This window comes from Ipomoea nil, unplaced genomic scaffold (genome assembly GCF_001879475.1).
Source record: "Ipomoea nil cultivar Tokyo-kokei standard unplaced genomic scaffold, Asagao_1.1 scaffold0875, whole genome shotgun sequence".
In the NCBI taxonomy this organism is placed as follows: domain Eukaryota; kingdom Viridiplantae; phylum Streptophyta; class Magnoliopsida; order Solanales; family Convolvulaceae; genus Ipomoea; species Ipomoea nil.
The window spans coordinates 362285-387705 of NW_017617303.1; the positions used below are offsets into that span (position 1 = coordinate 362285).

At 36.1% G+C, this 25421-nt stretch overlaps 2 protein-coding genes across 7 annotated transcripts; one reads left to right on the forward strand and one right to left on the reverse strand.

The window, feature by feature from the left end:
* The first annotated feature begins 423 nt into the window (after positions 1-423).
* LOC109178973 lies at positions 424-17652 on the forward strand. Of its 2 annotated transcripts, none has more exons than XM_019328516.1 (13): positions 424-872; positions 2559-2896; positions 3622-4267; positions 4907-5005; positions 5967-6144; positions 6481-8183; positions 8858-9070; positions 9469-11736; positions 13214-13329; positions 13491-13890; positions 14013-14330; positions 15445-15702; positions 16127-17652. In XM_019328516.1, the coding sequence occupies exons 1-13, from the start codon at positions 477-479 to the stop codon at positions 17213-17215; spliced, it is 8022 nt and encodes a 2673-aa protein (XP_019184061.1). In that variant the 5' UTR covers positions 424-476; the 3' UTR covers positions 17216-17652. The 2 variants fall into 2 exon arrangements, with proteins under 2 accessions (XP_019184061.1, XP_019184062.1); XM_019328517.1 differs by having other exon boundaries at positions 13217-13329.
* Positions 15201-25266, reverse strand: LOC109178974 (5-oxoprolinase). 5 transcript variants are annotated; one of them, XM_019328523.1, is made up of 3 exons: positions 25115-25266; positions 20491-24317; positions 15201-15219 (listed from the first exon to the last, which is right to left on the reverse strand). In XM_019328523.1, the coding sequence occupies exon 2, from the start codon at positions 24305-24307 to the stop codon at positions 20501-20503; it is 3807 nt and encodes a 1268-aa protein (XP_019184068.1). In that variant the 5' UTR covers positions 24308-24317; positions 25115-25266; the 3' UTR covers positions 15201-15219; positions 20491-20500. The 5 variants fall into 5 exon arrangements, with proteins under 5 accessions (XP_019184068.1, XP_019184066.1, XP_019184067.1 ...); XM_019328521.1 differs by lacking the exon at positions 15201-15219 and adding an exon at positions 20131-20240; XM_019328522.1 differs by lacking the exon at positions 15201-15219 and adding an exon at positions 20132-20304.
* Between the last annotated feature and the right edge of the window lie 155 nt (positions 25267-25421).

Genomic DNA, 25421 nt, shown 5'->3' on the forward strand with positions numbered 1-25421 from the left:
TTTTAACTACTGCTTAGCAAACATTGAATTACTTTTATGATCGTGGTGGTGGTGGTAGTGGCGGTGACAATGTCGGTGGCTGTGGCGGTGAAATATGAAACAAATTTAATTGGGGTAAAATATGAAATAATAACTTTAGGCTATTCATGAGAACTCAGAAATAACCTAAATCCAGAGGGTCCAGGAATCTCTATTCCCCTTACAAGGGGAATAGGTCATTCACAACAACAATGTTCCTGAGAATAGATGTTTTTACCAAACAAATGAATAGATTTATTACTGAAAATGCTATTTCAATAAATACATATTCCACGAACCAAACGTGCTATAAGTGTAACATGATATCATGTGTATACATGAATCTTATTAACAATATAATACGGAGTATGTTTTATTATTAGGACTATATAAAACCCACATCACATACCCGCCATAAGTCCTTCGTTTTACACCAGAGACTTCAAAGGCTTCTGAACATGTACGGACAGCCGTCGCGCGGCGGCGGCCGTACGCCGCTCCCAACAGGCGCCAACTTTAATCGAAACCCTAATCTATACTATCAGCAGAGTCCCAATGTCTTCCCTATTCCCTTCCAAAACCCTTATTTACAATATCAGAATCCTAGCTTTCCATTCCCAAACCCCAACTTTCAGTTCCAGCCTCAGCCTTCGAGGCCGACGGCTTCCGTCGAGAGGATCGATAAGGCAGTGCTGAAGGCTCACCGCGAAATTCTCGCAACTGGAGAGGTTGTGTCAGCATGGAAAGTGTCTCAATCAGCTATGGTAATACTCCAGGCTGACACCTGGGACGCTTTGGGTTTCCAAATGCAGCAAGTGCCCTCTCTTCACCGCCTTATGCTCACCGAAGGAAAGGTAAGAATGAATATTGGTTCTATCAATCGTTGGTTGAATTTACTGTGTTCCCCAATTTGTGCATTTAATGAAAACTATAAATTTGCTTCTTTTAACTCATGAATTCAATGGCAAATTTACCAGGGAGTATAATTTATAAGCTTTCTTGTTGAGCTACTTCTGTCATTTTCCCAACTATTGTATATTTGTATTGTAAGGAACAAATCAGTATTGGTGACAAAAATTCCAGCTAATAACTAAGGGGGTGCGTGGAACTTAAGTATCATACTGATAACTATCAAATTGGAACTGTCTTGGAGCTCTATCCTGCACATAATCAGGGTGAGATTCCTGCAACTTTGGGCATACCAGTGAGCAGGAGTAGGGGGTGACTGAATCCATCTAACAGCTTGCACAAAGCTAGTGTCAAAGCCTTATTGAGGGAGGACATGGTAACATGTATATGAAAGTGCTATCTTACATTATATGTGCAGCACATTCAACTCCTTAGGTATAGCCTTATAGGAAGGAATATTAGGTTAACATGCTTGAATGTTTATACTTTATAGGCACCCTGAGCAGTGGTGGATCCTGGATTTTGAACGAGTGGCCACACATTTATTAATATAATAATATCATTAAAAAATTGAGTGATGGAAAACTAATGAAACTATTATGAATTATAGGTACGTAACATAAATTTTTTAAAAATATTATTTTCAAAATTTAGCAGGGGCAAGTGCCTCATCAAACTTCTTATAAATCCCCCTGACCCTGTTGCTCAATTGTTTTTTTGATGGGGGTTTATAGAGAGGATTTATTAGCTTACTTGTTTCTGGATTTTGAAACAATGATAATATAGAGTCTAATGCAATGTAATTCGAAGTAGAGAGAATTGAATTGTAATTTTTTTAACATTTGGCTTGGCATCTTTCCCTATTCTAAATAACTTCGATTACAATTATAATTAAAATAGAATTTATTAAAACAATGTCTTTAGAACCATTATTGCAGTACAAAAACACTTTATCTCTCATATATTAAAAAATTACAATATACTGAGAAAATGCATAGTTAATTGGAAAATAGAAATCCATGCAAACGAAGACTTGTTGTCAATGGTATATGCTATGTGCTACTGTTCTTTAAAATCGGAATGAATTGTTATTATTTTAAAAATTGTGACAACTGTTTTTTTTTTTTTTTTTTTGCTCTTCTAATATATGTATATGTATATATGTGTGTGTGCATGTATGTGTGTGTGTATCCATGTACTATTGTTACCTTCAGAACATACTTTTGAGAGAATCATAATGACATGACCAGTGCAGAGCACAAGCTAAACCTATAGTAATTTTGTATAATATATCATTTAATTGCGGAGCTTGTTCATTTGTTTGAATACTTTTCAATTTTGATTTATTTCTTTATTATCAAGTTCAACTGGCAATTAACTGTGATTAGCCAGGTTGTATAATTTTGTGCACCTCTTAAGGGTTAGTCCTTCACCTTTAAGTGTATTGGGGCACACACTAAAGTTGAATGGATAAAATGGATCAATTAAGATTCATGGGAATATAAGATAATTAAATTGCTCTAAAGTTTGAGGGGCATACATATAGTGTCTCCTTGTTTTTCTACATTCGTATGCAATTGGAATCTTGTAGACCTTTCAAAAATTTTCTTATATCTTTTATCTTTTTGTAGGTTAATGCCTTCATTCACTGCTTTGTTGGTGCTCGAAGAATTACAACATTGCATGATTTGGAAATTGCAATATGCAATACAGAGGGGGTTGAGCGGTTTGAAGATCTGGAATTGGGGCCTTTGGTGAAACACCCATTAGTTATACATTATTTTTCTCTCAGTGCTGATGTCACAGAAGTTTGCAGAATAACAAGTGAGGAGATAGTGTCATTGCTTTCTGAGTTCATGGATATGAATAAACAAAGAAAAGTAGAAATTGAGGAGCTTTTGGATTTTATTGCAAAAAAGAAATCTGTAACAGCCAAGGAAAAGCTTGGTGTGCGAATTCAGAGCTTGGGGTAGGTGCTCCTTTTCCTTTAAATGAACATTTGGTGATTTATATTGGTAGAACAATAGATGCTATTGTGGTTAAGTTACTTTACCATTGTTATAGTGAGACAGCTAGTGTGTTTGAATTATATACCTTCACGTCAAAATTTCATCTTTTATGTGACCTTGGGAGCCCTAGAGCAGACTTCTCTTTCTTGGCTTGTTTCCTGGTTCTGAAGTTGAGGAATATTTTTAATTGTATTTATGAGTGCTTCACTTAATTACATGATTATTAGCCCATTAACTTCCTTACCCCCACACCTTCAAACCTCTCCTTTTGACCATAAAGTGAGCCCTTATAAGATTTTTTGTTATCATAAAAAAAATCCTTTTCTTTCCTCTTAAATGTGAAAATGAAAGGAATAAGGATTGAATTATTCCATTGTTCCATAGATGGAATAACACAATGTAATTTTTCTAGGTTAACAATTGAGTATTGCTAATGTGCTTGCTGTGTTCTGACGGGAATGCCAATATTAAGCAGTCAAGTTGTTGTCCCCATTATCATAGCAGCTGTACAATGTATAATTTAGTTTTATGTTTCTTGTAAAGAAGTTTGATCATTTTCTGTTGACTAAGTTCAGTGTAAAGACTATTTGTTCATAATTATGCTTATTTGAAATCAATTATACTTGCGCAAATTTGTTCCTCAAATATTAAATGCTCTTTTCTTTCTCTCTGATTTTATTTTCAGGATGCATATCACATTAATCCGACAAGCATGGCAGTTAGAAATCACCACCGTGACTAAATATCTTGAGAGGCTAACAAGGGAATCTAGTAAAGAGACCACAAATCGTTCTCTCTTATCCTCACAGAAAAAGCTGATGGATGAACATTTCAATGCTATATCAGAGCGTGTCAAATCATTTTCATCTGTTAATGGAATTCATTGTGGAAAACACATAAAGTTTGTATCTTCCTGTTCCGAGGATAGTGCCAGTGATGATGACAAATCTGAAGATGAACAACATGGAAATGATGCACAAAATGAAAACAATAAAAGCTCTGACAGAGTGAGTACTTGTCCCTATCCATCAGTTGCTGAAGAAATTACACGTCTGGGATGTAGCAAGAATAGTAAACAATCCAAAAGAAAGAGAAAGTATAGCAATGTTCAGAGTCCTGTTACTTCACCTCAAAAAGTGAGCAAAACAAAAAGGATCCAAACACCATTCAGTAGGAAAGATCGGAAAAATTCTGGCATAAAGGATAAATGGCTAGTGAAGCAAGAATCAAGTCAATCAACTGATTCAATTGATTGCTCATATAGCAGTGATTCAATGAAGATGTTCATTACCACTTGGAAAGAGACATGTCAAGCAAACAATGTGGATGAGGTATGGAAGACACTCATTTCATTATGTTATAAGTTGATTCAAAGCCCTTATACCTTTTCTCTTTCATAAGCTTTCTGGGTCAAATCTTGGGCTGTCAGTTGTTGGCTATAGGCTTCTACCTGAAGCAGGCATAAGAGAATATTTATGCTAAGATGATGGTGGTTGAGGTGGCTATGTAGTTTCTGTGTAGTATTGTACATGTTGATGTGTTAATCCACTAATTCCAGAAGTCTGTTGAAGCTGAGTGCCTTGATTTTACAATTTTCTACAAGTAAAAGTAAAGGGATGATCCTCTATAAATCTACAATCATGTCCTATGCATCAGATATATTCGTTAGATGCATGATATCAATTTGGGTGGTGGGTGTGTGGGGATTGGGGCAATAGATGATTAGGTGCAATTGTGTTTCTGCTTCTTCTATTCCCTTGTTTTCATTTTCTGATTTAGGGGTGTGCTTGTGAAGTTTGCATGCAAGATCCTTTCCTAATAACTAAAGAATCGTGTATTAATTTCTCCTGTCTCCACAATGTACAAGTCTCTGCTATATATAATCACTATGTCGTTATTGGTCTACTTCTCTTTTAAGATGTTAGTTATTTCTATAAAATGCTGATTCTGGTTTATTATTGTTGTTTTAGGTGTTTGAGAAGATGATTCAATTTTATAAGACAAGGAAGAGAACAACAGCAAGAAAGTTGTTTTCCTCATACCCATTTGTTGGCTTGCTTCATATTGCTGTAAGTTTATTGGAAGCATTAACTTTCACATTATGAATTAAGTATAGTAAATAATGATTCAGAGACACCTCAGAAAGTAAATTCATATGCACTGGAGTATTTCTTCTTCTTAAGTATTTCTATGATCTTCTGCAATCACATTTTGTAATTTCTTTTAGAATGATCATTAATTAGAAAATTGTGGAGTTTATTAATTGTTGACTATTTCCATATAATGCCTGATAGTGATATTATTATATTGGTTTTGCATGCATTTCATCTTTGTTCTAGCTAACATCTGAAAACCCATCAAATTATCTCAAATCACAATAGATATCATACATATTCCATCTACAGACTCCAAGTTATATTTCTTTCATGGAAAAGTTATTTGCTCATTATCTATTAAGTTTGATGACCTAATGTGTCGTTATGGTTGTATAATAATGTGAGTTACTTAGTTAACAAGAATAACCACAGTTTTGTAAAAAAATGTTAAAAACTCACATTTTGTTGGACCGAAATGCATATAAACACCGTTTTTCTTTTCTCAAGTATTAAGTTTATACTGGTTTAGTTAAGGGTAAATTATTGACACATGCTTGGACAATAGGGAAAGCAGGTCTACATGAACAAAATTCAGTAATAGAAAAACTTTATCTCACATTCATACTGTATGTAATATAGTTCCGTCCTCAAATTAATGAATCTGAAAGATTGTAAACCAAAAGAGAGAAGAAACATGGTCATGCATATAGAAACTTTTATCACTTCGGGCATGCCATCATGTTATCCTTAATTAAAATAACAAACTTCTTGTTGGGTGTCTTGACTTACATCAGTTTTATCCTTATTCATATGATTCGGTGATTGATACTATCCTATCATAACTTTAGATCCTTCTAGGGGGATGTTTTGTGTTGTATTAACATCTTTGTATGTTTAGGCAGTTGACTCATTGAATTTCATGTGTTTGTGATAGGTAACATCTATTAAAAATGGAATGTGGGATAGCATCTATGATACCTTCCAAAGTTTCAGCCAACTTGATGTAGCAAACACAGTTTCTGAGAATTGTTCTGATTTTATATCCATTGATGTTGAATCACCTAGAAGGAAAGTATCCAGTCTTTCTCCAAAACTTTTGGCACCTGAACATGGTGAGTCAAATTGTGCTGATCTTTTATTCTCCTTTGCATGTTTTATATTTCTCTGAGTTCTTACATTAATGATTGTTGGGCCTAACTTATTTCGGAGCTTACGTACTCTAAGTCTCTAAAAAGTAGTTGGGCTAAACATTTAAAATGTAGAATTGTAGAAAAGCTTGACAAAAATAGTTGGTCATGCTTATTTTTTTCCCAGATTCTGGTGAACTTCTGTTTGATCAATCTAAAGATTTTTAATTTGGTGCTCTAAAACCTCTCAAACTCCTATAAATTTTTTTGATTGCTGATCTGCAGATCTCACTTTACTCAAAATCTTGTATGTTTCTACAGGTGTCTCAGTTGACGACATTGTGAGCAAAATTTCTGCATATCTAGAGGTTGACAATGACAGATTTAACTGCATTAGTTTATGCACAGATAAGTTCATTATCCTGAGGAAACTCTGTAAGCTTGAATCTTGGCTGTCGGAGCAGTTCTCTACTAAGGGATTTGAGTCGCTTGGTTATGGGGATATATGGTCATTCATGGAAAAACACATGCATCTTTCTGTACTTGCTTTGCAAAAGAGCTTGACAGGTGATACTTCTGAGAATATTCCTTTGAGGGCCTCAATGCTTGAGCTTCAGTTGGATGTTTTACTGTCGCAGGCTTTGCACCGGTTATTGGACAATGAAAAGTTAAACATGAAAAAGGTTTCAGAGTTGCTAGCTAGACAATTTCCTTTAGTATGTTTTCAGTTGGTACAGAGTGATTCATTGGTAGAATTTGATGATATTACAAAGGAGAAAGCTGATATGAGCTCGAAGTGTGTAATATTTTCTGAAACTTTGTTGAGAACTGATGCATTGAGTAAAAGTGGGAGAAATATCTCAGAAACATCTGGCTTGGAAATTAATATAGGAAGTGAAGCTGGTTTTCATAGTATGTTAACATCCAAAGATGCTATTAAAGTTTTGCTCAATGCTCCAATGCTGACAGATCTAAGCTTGTGGTCACACTGGGACATTGTATTTGCTCCTTCGCTTGGTTCTCTTGTTGGTTGGTTGTTGAAAGATGTTAATAACAAACAATTGTTATGTTTGGTGACAAGAGGTGGAAAAGTAATTCGGGTAGATCATGCAGCAACCACTGATTCATTCTTAGAAGTTCTTCTGCAAAGATCTCCTTTTGAAACGGCAGTGAAGCTGTTATCTTTGTTAGCTTTATATGGGGGTGAAGAAAAAGTTCCTTTGGCCCTCCTAAAATGCTACACTCGCAAGGCATTTGAAGTTTTCTCAAAAAATTCTTTGGAGATAGATTCAATTGATAATCAGAGTATGCCAATTGGTTTAAATACTGGCTCACTGAGAAGTGAGGCCAAAGTTGGAAGAGCCAAGTCTGTTGCATCAAGATTTATACTTGAGTGTCTGGACTATCTACCTGTTGAGTGCTGCTCTTTTGCTGTTGATATTTTGCTCTCTGGTTTGCAGCAGTTTACGAAAGATGCTCCTTCAGCTGTGCTGGATGAATGCAAAAAGATTAAACAGCGTGTCATGCTTCATGAAATAGGGTTTTCACTCGGTATTGTGGAATGGATTAATGATTACCACACATTTTCTGCTTCGTCATCAGTGACTAGCTTATCAATGTATTCTGAGTCTTCATGCTTACAAGACAACAAGCCTGAGCTAAACACCAGCTCAAATCTATTGCAAGTAGTATCAAAGAAAAGTCCCTTTTCTGAAGTTAAAAAGGATTTCTCTTTTGAGACAGCGCTGCATGATGGAGATCATAGAGAAATGAGTCACATTAATAATACTTCTGATGTTTCTGTTGATTGTTTGGGTGGAGGCCCCCCACATCACTTGTATGACCTTGACCTCGCTCCGGCCCAGTTTATTGAATCTATCAGGCAGGAAGAATTTGGTTTGAATCCAGATATTTCATCAGTTGAAAGTGAATTATTGAATAAGCAACATGCCCGGTTAGGCAGAGCACTCCACTGTCTCTCACAGGAGTTGTATTCTCAGGATTCACATTTCCTTCTGGAACTGGTAAATATTTTATGCATTCTCCTTTTTTTTTTTTTTTTTTTTGGTCTAGTTTCAGTAAGATACAGCAGCCTGGAACTGGCATGCACTCTACATGTTTGCTGCAGTATTTCACTACTCTAGCTTTATTCTCATGTTTAAAAAATTATTCACTACTCTAGCTTTATTCTTGTGGCTCAAAAGTTTCTTACTGCCTGTTCTACCTCCTTTTTGGTATGCAGCAGTAATTTTGAACGGTGAAGTTATGGTTAACAGTATGGATTTTACTGTCTACCATGTGACCGAAATATTCTCAAGATGATATATTTGTAAATATTTAGAAAATACTTTGGAGTACTGAACTGAGTTAACATATTTAGCTATATTGGTATGCTATGGATTCTTTACTTTTATTAATATGGAATTATGGATAACAAGTTTGATGTTTGTTCTTTACTTTATTAATATAGGTTCATACTTATTAATGTATCTAATTGCATTGCTAGTATTCTTAGCTGAAATGGTGGCACAAGGTTAATGTACTTGGTATTTGCAATTTTGCACTCAGCTGGAGTAAAATTAATATTGTTTTGTTGCCTCTTCTTTTGGTGTCAATTTTAATGTGTTTTAAGACTCTTTGTCCAGATTATGGGAATATCTAAATTATTGTGCCTTTGGGCAATATTTGTTTGGTTCAGGTTCAGAATGCTGATGACAACATCTACCCTGGGAATGCTGAACCCACATTGACATTCATTCTTCAGGATAGTGGCATTGTAGTGCTAAACAATGAGCAAGGATTTTCTGCCAAAAACATCAAAGCACTTTGTGATGTTGGAAATTCCACAAAGAAAGGACATAATTCTGGATATATTGGGAAGAAAGGCATTGGTTTCAAATCAGTGTTTCGGGTATTGCACATTATTACATCTGTTGAATTTCTTATTCTTTATATTCTCAACCTGAGTTCTCTATTTTGCAAAAAAAAAAAAAAAAAAATCTGCTGGAAAAAAACCTTAATTCTCTAAAAGCTTACATTTTCTTCTTATGGTTTCAACTTGTCAAAAGCTTTATATGCACAAAAAATGTCATGGTTTCCCTGGTTACCATACCTTAAGAAGTACGTAGCTTTTATCTGATTGAACAAATTAGTTGCAGCAGTTGCCTGTACTCGAAATATGATTGTTATTAACTACGCAGGTTTAATCCTCATTACTTCTGCTGCTTATGATAAAAATTCTGAACTAAAAGGTGTTCTCAGCTTGTATTCATACAGCCTCTAACTCAAGTACTTTTGGTTGTTCTGCAGGTCACTGATGCTCCAGAAATTCATTCCAATGGTTTTCATATTAAGTTTGATATAACTAAGGGACAGATAGGTTTTGTTTTGCCAACTCTTGTTCCTCCTTGTGACATTGATTTGTATACCAGACTGGTTTATACAGATACTGAGCCCATCACTTCTAACTGCTGGAAGACATGCATTGTCCTCCCTTTTAGATCAAGCATGTTAGAAGATTCTGCTATAAATAACATTGCATCGATGTTTTCAGATCTTCACCCATCTTTGCTTCTTTTTCTTCACCGCCTTCAATGTATCAAGTTCCGAGACATGCTCAGTAATTCATTTATTGTTATGAGGAAAGAAGTAGTCGGCGATGGGATTGTTAGAGTTTCCTGTGGTAAGGAGAAAATGGATTGGCTTGTGGTATCCCATAAATTACGGGCTGATGTAATTCGTTCTGATGTGCAAACAACAGAAATATCCGTGGCTTTTACATTGCAGGAGACAGTTGATGGAAACTACAACCCATACCTGAACCAACAGCCTGTTTTTGCTTTTCTTCCTCTGAGAAAATATGGCCTGAAGTTTATTATTCAGGGTGACTTTGTTTTGCCTTCATCCAGGGAAGAAGTTGATGGAGATAGCCCTTGGAATCAGTGGCTACTCTCTGAATTTCCTGACCTGTTTATTAATGCAGAAAAATCATTTTGCAATCTTCCATGCTTTAGAAATAATTTAGCAAAGGGTGTTGCAGCATATATGAGTTTTGTTCCCCTTATAGGGGAAGTGCATGGATTTTTTTCTAGTCTTCCTCAGATGATTCTTTCTAAATTGCGGATGTCCAACTGCTTGATTCTAGAGGGTGAGGAGAATGAGTGGGTTCCTCCTTGCAAAGTTCTGAGAAATTGGACTGAACAGGCTCGCACTCTTTTGCCTGATAGCTTGCTTCGTGAGCATCTTGGCCTTGGTTATTTGCATAAAGATATAGTTCTATCTGATTCTTTAGCAAGGGGTCTGGGCATTGAGGAATATGGACCCAAGGTTCTTATCCAGATTTTATCTTCCTTGTGCTGTATGGAGGATGGTTTGAAATCCATGGGCTTGCCTTGGCTATCAGCATGGCTAAATTCCATCTATATGATGTCATCCTCAATCTCTGGGCAAAGTTCACCTGAATCTGAGATAGGATCAGATCTCATAAAGACCCTGAGAAAAATTCGATTTATTCCTCTTTCAGATGGAAAATTTAGCTCAATCGATGAAGGTCCTATTTGGTTGCATGCTGATGCATTGAGTACTGGCGTTGGTGACAAGTATGGACTAGACAATTTCCCAAGGTTGTATGCTGGACTTAGAATTGTGAATTCTGCCCTATTTTCTGCAGATACAGCTTATGAAGCATTGTGCTTTCAAGGATATACTGTAGAAAACATATCAAGGATGATGTATAGAGTTGGTGTCCAGCAGTTATCTGCACATGAAATAATAAAGATGCACATTCTACCTTCTTTTTCTGATGGTCAACACACCTTAGCACATAATGAACTAACGACTGATTATCTTTCTTTCTTGATGTTCCACCTACAATCAAACTGCCCCATCTGTCTTCTGGAAAAAGATCTTATCATTGGTGAATTACGTAACAAAGCTCCCATTTTAACAAATCATGGTTACAAGCGATGTGCAGAGGTTCCAATCCATTTCAGCAAAGAATATGAGAATCCTATTGATATGAAGCAGTTAGTAATGGGAATTAGTGTGGAGTGGCTTGAACTACATAATATCTATCTAAAGCATCCAATTACACAATTGCTGCCAGGAGGAATTTCAAAGTGGAGAAACTTCTTCATGGAATTGGGAATCACTGATTTTGTTCAAATTGTTCAGGTTGAGAAAAGCATTGCTGATCTATCTCCCATGGTTCTACAGAATATAACATGGGATAAGGACTTAATTTCTGGAGGATCAAATGTCAAAGATTGGGAATCTATAGAATTGGTTCATTTGCTATCACAATTGTCTGCTAATCATGATAAAGAGAAATCAAAGCATCTTTTGGAGATCCTTGATTCATTATGGGATGATTGTTTCAGTGATAAAGTCAAAGGTTTCTTTTTTAGTTCAAATGGAGAAAAGAAAGTCTTTGAGTCTTCATTTGCCAGCAGCCTCTGTAATGCACGGTGGATTGTCTCGAGCATGGATGATGAGCTCCACCATCCCAAAGACTTGTTTTATGATTGTGAAGCAGTGCATTCAATTTTGGGTGCCTTTGCACCTTATGCTGTTCCAAAGGTTAGTTTGCTTATTACCTTTTTATATGAGCTTATATATATCCAGTTCAAACTGGTATTGTTGCCAAATATATGTTTTAAGGTCTTATTGTGTATTTATTTGCAATTTGCATAGCAAGTTTGGACGCCAATTACTGAGAAAAACCTTTGTAAAATGGTGCTGATAGCTTGCCCTATAATTCTCTAAATAGCCATCATTTTGTGTGGGCTTGTAGTAATTTACCCCATAAAAGGCTTCTTCAGAAAAATTAGACAGAATATTTTCAGAAATATCATGTCATGATTGTCATCTCTTCCCCTCCTATCTTCTCCTTCTCTCTCTTAAGATTTTTAATCTCTGCAGTCTGCACATCTATTTACTGCTCCTGTGCCTTTCAAAATCTAGCCAGCCTCAAAGCAGTCCTGAAACACCCATATTTCTTTACTGTACCAGTCCATCTAAGCCCCACTTCATCCCTCACTTTCACAAGTTCGAGGGCAACCTACACAGCTTATTATTTCTCTAGGTTAAAGCCCTGCTTGTTTGGTGTTTGATGCTGGAGTTAGCAAAAACTATTTAAAGGTCATAGCATCCAAAAGGAATAAAATTTGTTCATTTTTCTAAACTTGTTTTTCCATTAGCTTCAAGTTAATAAAGGAAATATACTGCAGATTTGCTATATATGTAGAAACAATAATGGCGTTATTCTTGAACCACATTTTTTACTTGGTTTATAATCTCCCATGAAATGAGATCCATGTCATAAATCTGTGGGAATCATTCTGTGTGTTATTGCATCCATGAACATTCTTTACTAAATGTGGAACTAATTAGTATTGCAGCTAATATAATTCTACTATTATTCCTAGTCCAAATATTTCAATGTTTTTGCTTTGTTTTTCTTTGTTTTGCTTTCTCTATTCTATTATTCGTTGCATGTGATATTACTTTTTTACTTTATTAGTTTTACTAAATAATCCCATTTGTGGAATTTTAAGTTGCACAACTGTCTTTTTGTAGCCAGATAGGTGCCTATTATTGTGTAATCTCATTTCTTACTACTCCCTCCGTCCCATTTTGTTTGTCTAGTTCGGTTAACGAGGTTTGACTGAAGTTATTTTTAATTCAATTTTTTGTAATATTAAGTTTAATATTAGTATATAAAATTTATATATTTAGAAACTACATTAGAAGTACTATTAAACACAAAAAATCAAATTTAAAAATAATTAAAAATTACTAAAGAAAATAAGCAATGAAGAAAGGGTTGGTTTGACCAATGAATAGTAAACCGGACAGGTAAAATGGGACAAAGGGAGCATTTTATATATATATATATATATATATATATATATATATATATATATATATATATATATATATTGAGTACATACTATATTATCTATATAGTATTACTGCTTATGAATAGACCTATTATATTGAAATATATGGACACTGCTCCTTTTTGAATTACAGTTTTGCTTACTTTTTCTTAAAGCAGGTGAGGAGCAAGAAGTTGGTGAGTGCGATTGGTTTGAAAACTCAAGTTACAGTTGATGATGCTTTCTCTATTCTTAAGGTTTGGACAAGATCTGAATCATCTTTTAGGGCCAGGTATACCATCTTTTTGGCAATGCTCACAATATAAGAATAGTCTCCTTGTGTCCGAAGCTATCTTATTGTTTTGTTCTCAGTACTATTTACAAGTGAAACCTAAGCTTTTTGAAAGATGCATAATTTTCACTTGCTCATCTAATTTTCTAATTCTCTCCCAGGTTGTCACAAATGTCTAAATTCTACACATTCATATGGAATCAAATAGCTACTTCTGAGCTACGAGTCGTGAATGATCTATGTGATGGTCCTTTCATATTTGTCCCACACATATCTGGTTCTTCCCCTGAGGATGCTGTATCTGGTGTATTTTTATCACATAAAGAAGTCTATTGGCACGATTCAATGGGTTTTACTGACCAAATGAAAATGGTCCGTCCTGAATGTGTCACGGGGTTGACTCAATGCCCTGTTTCTAAAATGTTATGTGGTGTGTATCCTAGCCTCCATGATTTTTTTGTGAATGTGTGTGGAGTGGATGAGTTCCCTCCTTTCCATGGCTACCTTCAGATTTTGATGCAGTTGTCAGCTGTTGCTTTACCTTCAGAGGCAGCTAAGACTGTAAGTATCTAACAGTCTAATACTAGCAAATATAAACACTGCCCTTTTTGAGGGTACTAGTGTAAGAATGCAGCTAAGTTTTTTTTTTTTTTTTTTTTTTTTTTTTTTTTTTTTTTTTCCAGGTTTTCCAGGTATTTCTGAAGTGGTCTGAAGAATTGAAATCAGGCTTGCTTAGCTCTGAAGATATCAAATGCTTGAAAGATAATCTTCTGCAAAAGGACTTTTTGGTGCTTCCCACAGTACAGGATAAATGGGTATCTTTGAATCCTTCTTTTGGCATCATCTGTTGGTGTGATGATGATAAGTTAAAGAAAGAATTCAAGCATTATGAGAACATTGACTTTTTATACTTTGGAGAACTTAATAGCGAGGAAAAGGAGTTGCTTCACTCAAAGGTCTCAACTCTCATGCAAAAGCTAGGCATCCCTGCAATTTCTGAGGTAAGCTTGACCTCCTTTTGCCCACTGTTGTACTTGTGTACACTGTACAGTTGTCCCTGGATCCTTCAAAGTTCAAAGAGTGGTGCTGAATGGGACTGTTTCTATTGCATACTGTGGGTTTTCTTCAGCTGCCTGTGTTGCTCTCTAAATTGGCTTTAAAAAAAGAAAACTTGGCCCTTTTAAAGTAAATTTTGCTTGTTTGGTTATGTTGTTTACAAAATCATCTATTGCATAAATCTCTAGAGAGGTGATTTTGGGTATTTTACTGGAAATAACTGGAGCCAAATTACTTACCCAGATTTTTTTTTTAAAGAAAGGAAATATATGGGAACAAGTTTTTACAGAGCTCCATTTATTTGTAGCAGAAATGCCTTGGAAGTTATAGCTCTGCATTATTGTTATACTAATCTATCTCTACTGTGTTTGTGTCTATCTATTTATTTATTTATTCATATAGTAAGTCCACGTGCGAACATCAGAGCATGCATTAATGTACTGAAGTTGCATTTTTCTGTACATCCCCACTTCTACCAACTATTATGTGTCTTCCCTCCATTTAAAAACTGAATGCAATCCTTGGTCGCTTTTTCTCATAATCTCACTCTTTTTTGGATAAGCTAGTCTATCTCTCATATATGTATGTATTTACATATGTATGTGTATGTATGTATGTATATATTGAATGTATGTATATCACTGCATTCTTTGAGACACTAAAGTTGCAGTTCTTTTACACACAACACACCCGTTTTTCCCTCTAAGACTACAAATGGACCATGTGATCCGAAGATATATAGAAGTTAGCAACTATAAGAGAAAATAATGTATCCATCTGCTTAAGTTGCAGTTTTTTAAAACCCCTGCTTCTGCCCACACATTACCACTGGACCTGCAAATATGCATGTGTAAAGGTTAAAACCAAGAGGACAATATGTTCAATATAAAGCAAATAGCATGCTATGATTTTCTAGTATGCTTCTAGTGCAACATAATTAAATTCTGCAAGCATGGTCATAAATATTTGTATTCACCTGAAAGTAACTCAGATTCATGTTCTTTCATCTATATGGTTTTTTGGATGAATGTTATAATATGTAATATTCCTTTGTTGCAGGTTGTAATTCGTGACGCAATATATTATGGTGTGTCTGACCCTAGCTTTGTTGCTTCACTGGTCAACTGGGCTCTTCCATATGCTCAGCGCTATATATACACCAATCATCCCAAAAGATTTTCTCAGCTCAAGCAATCTGGATTTGAAAACCTGAGATGTCTAAAGATTGTTGTTGTAGAAAAGTTGTTCTACAGAAATGTGATTAAAGGATATGAAATGCGATCCAAGAAAAGGTTCGAGTGCAACTCTCTTCTAAAGGTATCAAAACTTGGCAGTACATTCAGTATTGCGTTTGTTTGCTGTTCAGTACATTTAGTTTTTAATGCTGTTCATTTACTAAATAACCAGAAAATGACAGTTGCTAGGAGGAGGGAAGAAGTTCCTTTCTGGGTTGTTTGCTAATTATAATAATCCTCATAAAAACTAAATTATGTCTATCTATAGATGCAATTTAAAAGGCTAAATAATTTTGTAACTTGCTGCTGCAATGTTGTTACTTTGTTTAGTAGGAGTTTCTTTTCTGTTATTTCTCTGAACTTCAGTTAACTTGCTGCCCTAAAATGTTTTCCTCTTTCCTTTGCCTGAGATTCTGTGTTTAGAGTGAATTTTATTGAAGGTGCCTTGTTTAAAAAAATGTATATATTTGATCTAAATTCCTAATGTTTTCTGTGGTGACTTACAGGACACTGTATTGTATGTTTCTCGAGAATTAGATTCACACTCTGTATTTATGGAACTTTCTCGCTTCATTGGTGGTGGAACCCCTGATCTCAACTTGGCCAATTTTCTTCACATGATCACAACCATGGCAGAATCAGGTTCAACTGAGGAGCAGACTGAATTCTTCATTATAAATAGCCAGAAAATGCCGAAACTCCCTGAAGGAGAACCTGTTTGGTCCCTTTCAGATAGCGCGTTTTCAATGGAAAATGAGGAGGCACTGATGACTAGCTTTGAATCCGGAGCAACTAATGAACCAAATCCAGTCAAGTTCAAGAAGAAACCCGGGATAAATTCTAATTGGCCACCTGCAGACTGGAAAACTGCACCTGGTTTTCATTCTTCCCGTGCATTTAAATTAAAAACACAAGCAGGCAATGGTGACCAAGTTTTAAGGGAGGATGAGATGGCAGAAATTATGAGGCATCCAGAAAAACACCCTCTTGCCCCAACTGAGATCAATTATAGAGGAATCATTGAAGAAAATTCAACATCAAGTTTACCTCGGGCAGGTGCACAAGATGCTGGAATTTCAGAAGATAGATCGTCATATATTCCCATTGCTAATATTACACCTGGTATGAATATGGGTTTTGATTCTTTTCCTGTTGTGACTACATCAGAAGATACAGTTTCAGCTTCAAAGTTGTCTAATTTGAGAGATGGAGGTCATCTTTCTCTCAGCCCAGCCGATGCTCAACAGGCACTTTTAACGGGTAGACTAGGAGAATTTGTTGCTTTCAATTACTTCAGCGGAAAAGTTGGTAAAGCATTTGTGAAGTGGGTGAACGAAACTATTGAGACTGGGCTGCCTTATGACCTCGTAGTGGGAGATGAGGAATACATAGAAGTGAAGGCAACCAAATACGTCAGAAAGGATTGGTTCACAATAAGTGCAAGGGAGTGGCAATTTGCAGTTGAAAAGGGTGAACTTTACAGCATTGCACATGTCATATTATCAGCTACCAATACAGCTACAGTCACAGTATACAAAAATCCTGCCAAACTTGTCCAGCTTGGTAAGCTGCAGTTAGCCATTACAATCAATTGACTTCTATTCTCGGATATTGCCCAGAATGCTGGAATTCTGACGATCCTTCACTAAACGAGTGAGATCCGAAGAAAACAAACTCTATTTACTAGACATATGATGGGGATGGGATATGAGCAGTGTTAGATTTTTTTATATAGGATGCTGAGCTTGATTCATTGCGGCCAAATTTCATTTGGAGATGTATCATTGTATCAAATATAGGAGCAGGGAGGAAGTAGGTACATAATGTAGTTTATAGTGATACTGGGCTAGTGGGATAGGTAGTTTTTTTGCTTTTTTTTTTTTTTTTTTTTTTTTGAAGCAAAATATACATGTTTTGCTTTAGCTTGTAGTGTTGTAGACAGAATTCATTAGAGATATCTAAAGCAGAACACTGAATTACAGTATTAATCTTTATTTATTTGAAGATGAATTACATTTGTCGTTAATGTCTATTTCCCTCATGTTCGACAGTTTTTGATAAATTTTGGTTAATATCTGTCTTCCATATCATATATAATCAATATTTAGTGGAAGTCTGGAGCAATAGCTTGAGCTTGACAATATGATTATTACAACATTATAATTTACGTTTATTGCATACTTTCTTTACAGGCAAAAAAATGTGTGAGATATCTCGCGGATTTTTGTCGTCCGTGAGATGGGTCGGATTAATATAAAAATGTAATACTAATTAGGAATAAAGTGTTTATTACTTAAAATTGTAATACTCTTGAAGAAAAATATAATACTTTTACATTTTGATTTAAAAGTATTACATTTATAAGTAACAAACACTTTATTCCTAATTGGTATTACATTTTTCAGTATAAGTATTACATTTCCATATTGACTCATAGAATTCTAGATAGATTTAACGAATCATAAACACTTTAAAAAAGATGCAATGATATTTTTGTAAATAATTCGAACTTTGAAATGCAAGTAAATTGTATTAAAAGTACCGTAACAATTTCATAGAATGCACCCAAGTGCAAGTAAAATGTATTAAAACTATTTAAAAGTGCAAGTAAAATGTATCAAAAGTGCAACAATATAATGTACACCGAGCAACAATATTAAGTGCACCTAGTGTTATCATTAAGTGCATCAATGTGAAAAGATAAATTATTTCCACTATTAAGTGTAAGCACACTTGCATATGTTACTTGTACTTTTAACACATTTTATTTACACTCAAAGTTCGAGTTATTTATAAAAATGTCACCACACTTAAAAAAAAATACATTTGATTATTGATCTTTTCAAATGGACAGCTCAGATTAATCATTATTTCTCTCCTGGGCGCCGGTTTTCCCTGGAGTGCTTCCCTATAAGGCTATAATAATCTTCCATGTAAAAACTATGGACAAATTTGGGTCTTCCATCTTGAGTCTTTTTGTGGCTAGAATTTTTTTCTTATTTTTTATAGTTATTTACTCTTTTAAAAAATAGAAATGAGTGCTTTGGTAATTTGGAGCGTGTTTTGAATGTTGAATGTGATTTTAGGAGTTCAATTTATGGTAAATTCGGATTCTCTTGACGCTATATTGTTTAAGTATAATATTGTTTATTTTTATGATTGATATATATGTATTTTTTTGCGGACAATGTATTGATGTGCACTATGGACTCAATAGATGTGCATTTATACTGTTAGTTTTGTGCATTTTAGATGAGGAACATTGAGGACGAATCATATCCACTTATCAGGATTCATCAATGATTAATGTTTTTAGTAAAAAAAAATATATAAGGTCACTTTTATAATTTAAGTTTACAATATTTATAAAACATGCATTTGCATGGTGTGCATTTTGATTTTCTAGTGTGAATTAGAATGGATAAACATAGAATGGGAGAAAAATTCAGACTATCCCCAATTCCCCATTTAGACGGTAGAGTTGATTTTTGGTCAAACAGATTTGTCATTTAGGATTGGAATAAGGTTCAAATTGGCCACTGAACATAACCTGAAAGTGCAATTAGACCATTGAACGAAAAAAAAATGCAATTAAGCCACTGAACACTCAAAAAATGTGCAATTTCACCTGATAGCAGGTTACCATCAATTTTAGCAGGTTATCTGCTTACGTGGCAGCTGAGTTGACATTTTTAATAAGTTTTAATTAATTTTTAATAAATTTTAATAATAAATTTTTATTAATTTTTTTTTTAAAAAAATAAAAACGACTTTATTTTATTTTTTATTTATTTTTTTCTAATTTTTTAATAAAATTTATTATTAAAATTAATTATTAAAAATGCCAACTAAGCTGCCACGTAAGCAGGTAACCTGCTAAAATTGATGGTAACCTGCTATCCGGTAAAATTGCATACGTTTGGAGAGTTCAGTGGCCTAATTGAACATTTTTTGAGAGTTCAATGGCCTAATTGTACTTTTTTTTTTCGTTCAATGGCCTAATTGCATTTTCAAGTTACGTTCAGTGGCCAATTTGAACCTTAAAGGAATTGACATGCTAATTCGGCGGATATCTTTGAGGCCTTTAAGTTTATCGTAGCCATTGATTTATTAATTTAAATGGCTATGATTTGCCCACAGTTTTTACGTGGGAGGTGGTTTCATATGAGCATGACTCTCAAGTAAAATGTGATTATTGATCTCATGCAGATGGTAATTTTGTCTTTTTAATGCTTGCTTAATCCAACCAACACTAATACAAATCCTGAAGTCTATTTTTTCGACGACAAGTCAAACAATGAAATGAAATTCCTATGTTATTTCTTACCTGTCAATGACTTTGTGGTCTAGTGGCACCAAGTTGCTCTCCCATATGAGAGGTTGTGAGTTCAAGCCTTAGTGGATACAGTATTAACTCTGTGGATAAAAATGTTATTTCTTATCTATTTCCATTTCTTATGCAATAAGATTTCTAATCCCTCAAAATTCATTCCGTGAACTAGTGTGATAGTTATAATGTTATATGCTAATAAAGTCTCACATAACTATGTAAATATAGCAATATAGCATCTCAATAACTCAATTGAAGGCTGAACCGCATTATCATTTTGATATTAGAAACTACAATCAGTACAAATAACTGAATAAGAAACTCATTGGATAAGACTGGAAACATAAAGAGATCCTGTAGAAGTGAGAAGACAAATAAGATAATTTTCACATAAAAACAGGTATGTGGTGACATTATTATTGATAACATGATTTCAAGACTAGTAACATAGTCAATATTATCTTCCCTTTTCTCTTGTTGGGAGGGGAGAACAGTGAAATTAAGGAATACAAAATCAAGCAGATGATCATGAAAACTCACCGGTCAAAGATTAAATTGAGCCCCAGCCTCCACCCCCAGGGGTTAAAATCTGAAGGACCTCCCCAGCCTGAGCCTGAACAGTGTTTTTTCCACCAAGATACACAGAACGGTTATCTTTTGTAATGAGGTAATTGAAGCCACGAGCACCGTCTTTGCCCCCCTTTAATCCCCTTGGGGTATGCACGCGCCTTTCTGAAAGGATACTCACGACAACTGGCCGTCTGAATTCTATCTCCCTGAGAAGGCCATCCCCTCCCCTGTGTAGTCCAGTTCCTCCACTGTTCTCTCTTATCGCAAACCTGTGCAATATAACTGGGTACCGCTGTTCAAAAATTTCTGGATCAGTCATACGGGTGTTTGTCATATGACACTGGACCCCACTGGTGCCGTTCCAAGTTGGGCCAGCACCGCTTCCACCACCAATTGTTTCATAATATCCAAAAGTGTCATCCCCAAAGGTTAAATTGTTCATGCAGCCCTGTGAACAAGCACAAGCCTGGAATGCAGTAAGAATGACATCGGTTATTCTCTGAGATGTAAGAACATTACCACCCACAACAGCAGCCTTATCACTTGGGGAGAGAAATGAGCCTGGAGGTATATATATCTTCACAGGAGCTAAGCAACCTTGATTAAGAGGGATGTCAACATTTACCAAACAGCGTAGGCAATAAATGACTGCAGCAGCTGTCACTGCTTCCGGAGCATTCCAGTTACCATAAACTTCAGGACTGGTACCCGAGAAATCAAAGAGTGCTTCTCCCTTTTCAGGGTCAATAGTAAGTTTTAAGTGTATAGTAGACCCATCATCCATGTAATCTTCTTCTTCAATGGTCACCAAAGCACCACTTTCCCTGAACTCAGATGATTCAGAAGAGACTTTAGCAGCAACAGATTTGAGCATTTCTCGCACTGCTCCTTCGGCGTTTGCCTGCACATAATTCATGTATGCCTGGACAGTCTCCAGGCCATATTGATCGATAAGCTCCTTTATAAGGGTAATTCCTCTCTGATTTGCTGCCACTTGTGCATGAAGATCCGATAAATTATCTTGAAGCCTGCGTGTTCCTGGAATTTTATGAACTGGCTCATCAGAACTTGGGAACTGAAGTAGGTTAGTGATTCCTTCTTCCTGAAAAATACCCTTCTCTACAAGCTTGAAGGCTTTTATAGCAGCTCCTTCCTCCCATATGAACTTTGAGAAGGGTGGCATACTTCCAGGAGTAATACCTCCAATCTCTGCATGATGCCCTCTACTTGCAACGAAGAATATCAATTCACCTTGATTAAAAACAGGTGTGATGACAGTAATATCCGGCAGATGGCTACCTCCAGCAGAAGGATGATTGGTAACCAAAACATCCCCTTCATGCAGATTATCACCCCAGTACTGCAACTGCCACCGGATTGTACTAGACATGGCCCCCAAGTGAACAGGAACATGGGGAGCATTTGCCACCAGGCCCCCATCAGGACCAAAGAGTGCACACGAGAAATCTAGCCTTTCCTTGATATTTGTGGATATGGAAGTTCTCTGCAGGGTGCGGCCCATCTGTTCAGCAATTCCCATAAACCTGTTGTTGAAGATTGAGAGTTGGACAACATCTGCAACTTTTCCCTCTACTTTCAATGTACTTGAAGTTGTCTCAATTTCTATTTTGATGTTGCCATATTTGGTAATAGTTGATTTACAGTTGGGTTCTACTATCACTGTGCTGTTACCATTCATAATAATTGCGGGTCCTGAAATAATATGGCCATATGCCAGATCCTCAAGCTTGAACAAAGGAGTATCAAACCATGCATTCCCAAAATAGACCTTGTAATGAGTTTCAACTTTAGGGGTGCATGAGGCAGGTTCTAATGCACGTGGCTTCAATATATTAGTGACTCCAATACCACGAACTCTTACATCACATATAAGTATATGCCTGTTTTGGAGTTTAAATCCATATTCCCGTTGGAATAATTTGACAAACTCACAGGCATAATCACCCTCAGACCCATCATCAACAGGTCTTTTTACCATGATTGCTGTATCTGTTCCCTCATACCTTAGATTTAAGTATGTTTCAGTGATGATATTTTCCTCTCTGAACCCTTGTTGTTGCAGACTCTCCTTCACTTGCTTCAGCAAAACACATTCTCTGTGAGAAGCCTCAACAACAGATTCAGGGCCATAAACAGCAGAATATGGTTCCTGTGCCTCTTCAATCACATCTGCCATTCCCATCCCATAAGCACTCAAGATCCCACAGAACCTGTGAATTAGAACTTCTTTCATACCCAATGATCTAGCAATGGCACAGGCATGTTGAGGTCCTGCACCTCCAAAGCAAGCAAGAGCATGGTTGCTTGTCTCATGGCCCTTCATCTCAGTCAATTGCCTTATTGGACGGCACATGGTTTCATTGGCCACATTCACAAATCCCTGTGCAATCTCCTCCACAGTCATATCCTTTGCTAAAGGATCCTGAGTCTTTCTATAGGAGTTGATATCCTTTGCAAGTTTCTCAAACTCTTGTCTAGTAGCATCAACATCAAGTGGCTGGTCTTCATTGGGACCAAAGATAGATGGGAAATATTCAGGAATTACATATCCCAAAATAAGATTTGCATCTGTTACAGCAAGCTGCCCTCCTTTCCGATAGCATACCGGTCCAGGGTGAGCACCTACAGATTCTGGTCCCACTCGAAAAGATCCAAACTGAAACTTTAACTTTGAGCCACCTCCAGCAGCTACAGTGTTTATGTCAAGCTGAGGTGCCTGAATAATAGTGCCAGCAACCTGTGTTTCAATAACTTGTTCGTAGCTACCAGCATACCGACTAACATCAGTAGATGTACCACCCATGTCAAAACCTATGAGGGCCTTGTTTGTCTCAATTCCAAAAAGTGTCTGTGAGTAACCAACTACACCACCTGCAGGACCAGACAGAATTGCTTTGTGGCCAGAAAATCTACTTTCTGGTGCAAGCCCTCCATCTGATTGCATAAATAAGACGTTCAACTTCCCTAGTCCTTCATCAAATTTTGACATGAACCCAGATAAATATTCTTTAATAACTGGAGTCAAGTATGCATCCACACTTGCTGTGAAACCTCGAGGCACAGCTCGAACCATAGGAGTCAGAGCTGATGATAATGATACATGCCTAAAGCCCAAACTCAAAGCTAGCTTTTCCACAAGTATTTCATGGTGTGGGTAAGTATAGGAATGCATCAGAACCACAGCTAAGCAACTGATTCCTTTTTCCAGCAGAGATTTGAGCAAAGGCTTTAGAGCTTCTTCATTGAGAGGCTTCACAACTCTTACATGTTCACCTGAAACACCCTGAAATATTGAGTCACAAGAGTCTGAATTTAATTCCTCCTTATCAAGGACGAGCTCAACTCTCTCGTCGACCTCTACAACCTCCTCATAAAGATTAGAGGGTTTGGATACAGTGAGGTCAAAAATATTTGGACGAGCCTGGTTACCAATTTGCAGCAAATCTCGGAAGCCTCTAGTCACACACAATGCAATCCTCTCGCCTTGTCTCTCTAGCAATGCATTTGTTGCCACAGTTGTACCCATTCTTATCCATTCTATCTTGTCTGTAGGTATTTTGGTATTACGGGGAATCTTCTGTCCAGTAAATTCCTCCAAAACCCTCCTAATTCCTTCTACAGGAGCATCATCATAATTAGATGGATCAACAGACAGTAGTTTCATAACACGACCTTCGGACTGTCCTGGAATCTCAGCATACACATCAGTAAATGTGCCCCCTCTGTCAATGCAAAATTTGAGTTTCTCTTCATTTAGGCTCCCCATTGCCACAATCCTGAAAATTATCTGAGATTAGAGATGGCGATCACTTTTTGTAAGTAGTAAATAAATGTATCTGTATAGGAATACAACAAAATGGAATCCATCACAATGATAGAAATGCATGGGAAGGATCTCGAAATAAGTTTATTTTATTCAAAATACTAAAACCTACCAAATTAACAATCCAAAGGTTCTGAACCAAACATAAAAGGGTGATGTAAAGTACCTCAAACCAGACGTTAGAATGAAACGGAGAAGCAAAGGAAGCATAAAAATCACTCTAACTGATTCAAAAACAAAAGTCGATAAAAGAACTAAACTAGTCCGTCTTCTCATTTAAAACTCATTAGAAACCTTTTCTTCTCCAATTTCACCTGGTGTGAGGAGCAGAAAAATACTAAAAACAGATAAATTGCTAATACATACACACATACAAACTGTTTCAGCTTAATCAACAACAAGCAGAGTAAAATCATCAATCCTTTAAAAAAAGCACAAAAAGATGCAATACTCCATCGTCGTTCATTCAAGTCCATAAGCTCAAGATCAATACCAAACAGGGTCGAAGATGCTTGAAATTTTTCGTTTTCAGTTTGTTTTTGCACCTCTGTCATCGAATCATCGAGTAACAATTCTTACTAAGCAATGAGTAGGACTAATTCGATTCACATACACTTACTACATCAACTAATAAAAAAAAAAAAAAAAAAAAACAAGAATTTAGACAATCATATAAATCAGTTCACGATAAACATAGCTTTGACTAGACATTAGCAACAAGAATAAATCAGATAGGTTACGATGACTAACTGATTGCACTGCGAAACGGAAACTGCGGCGGAGGTTTTGGTTGCGTAATCTTACGGTGGTGCAGAGGCGAGCGGGAAGAAGAAGACGATAACAGCGTCCTCTCCAGTCAGACCAGCCTCATATAATTATTTTTCCACTAATTTGGGTATTTCTATTTGTAGGATTTTGTTTTATTTAGACAGTATTCACAGTAGTGTAATTAACGGCGGCGCTTTTGCGACAGTGAGCTTTAGAAAGAGAAAATGATGTGTACTCTCCCACTTAAGTGAAAAATTACTTTCTCGTTTTTTTAAATCAAAATGTTTTT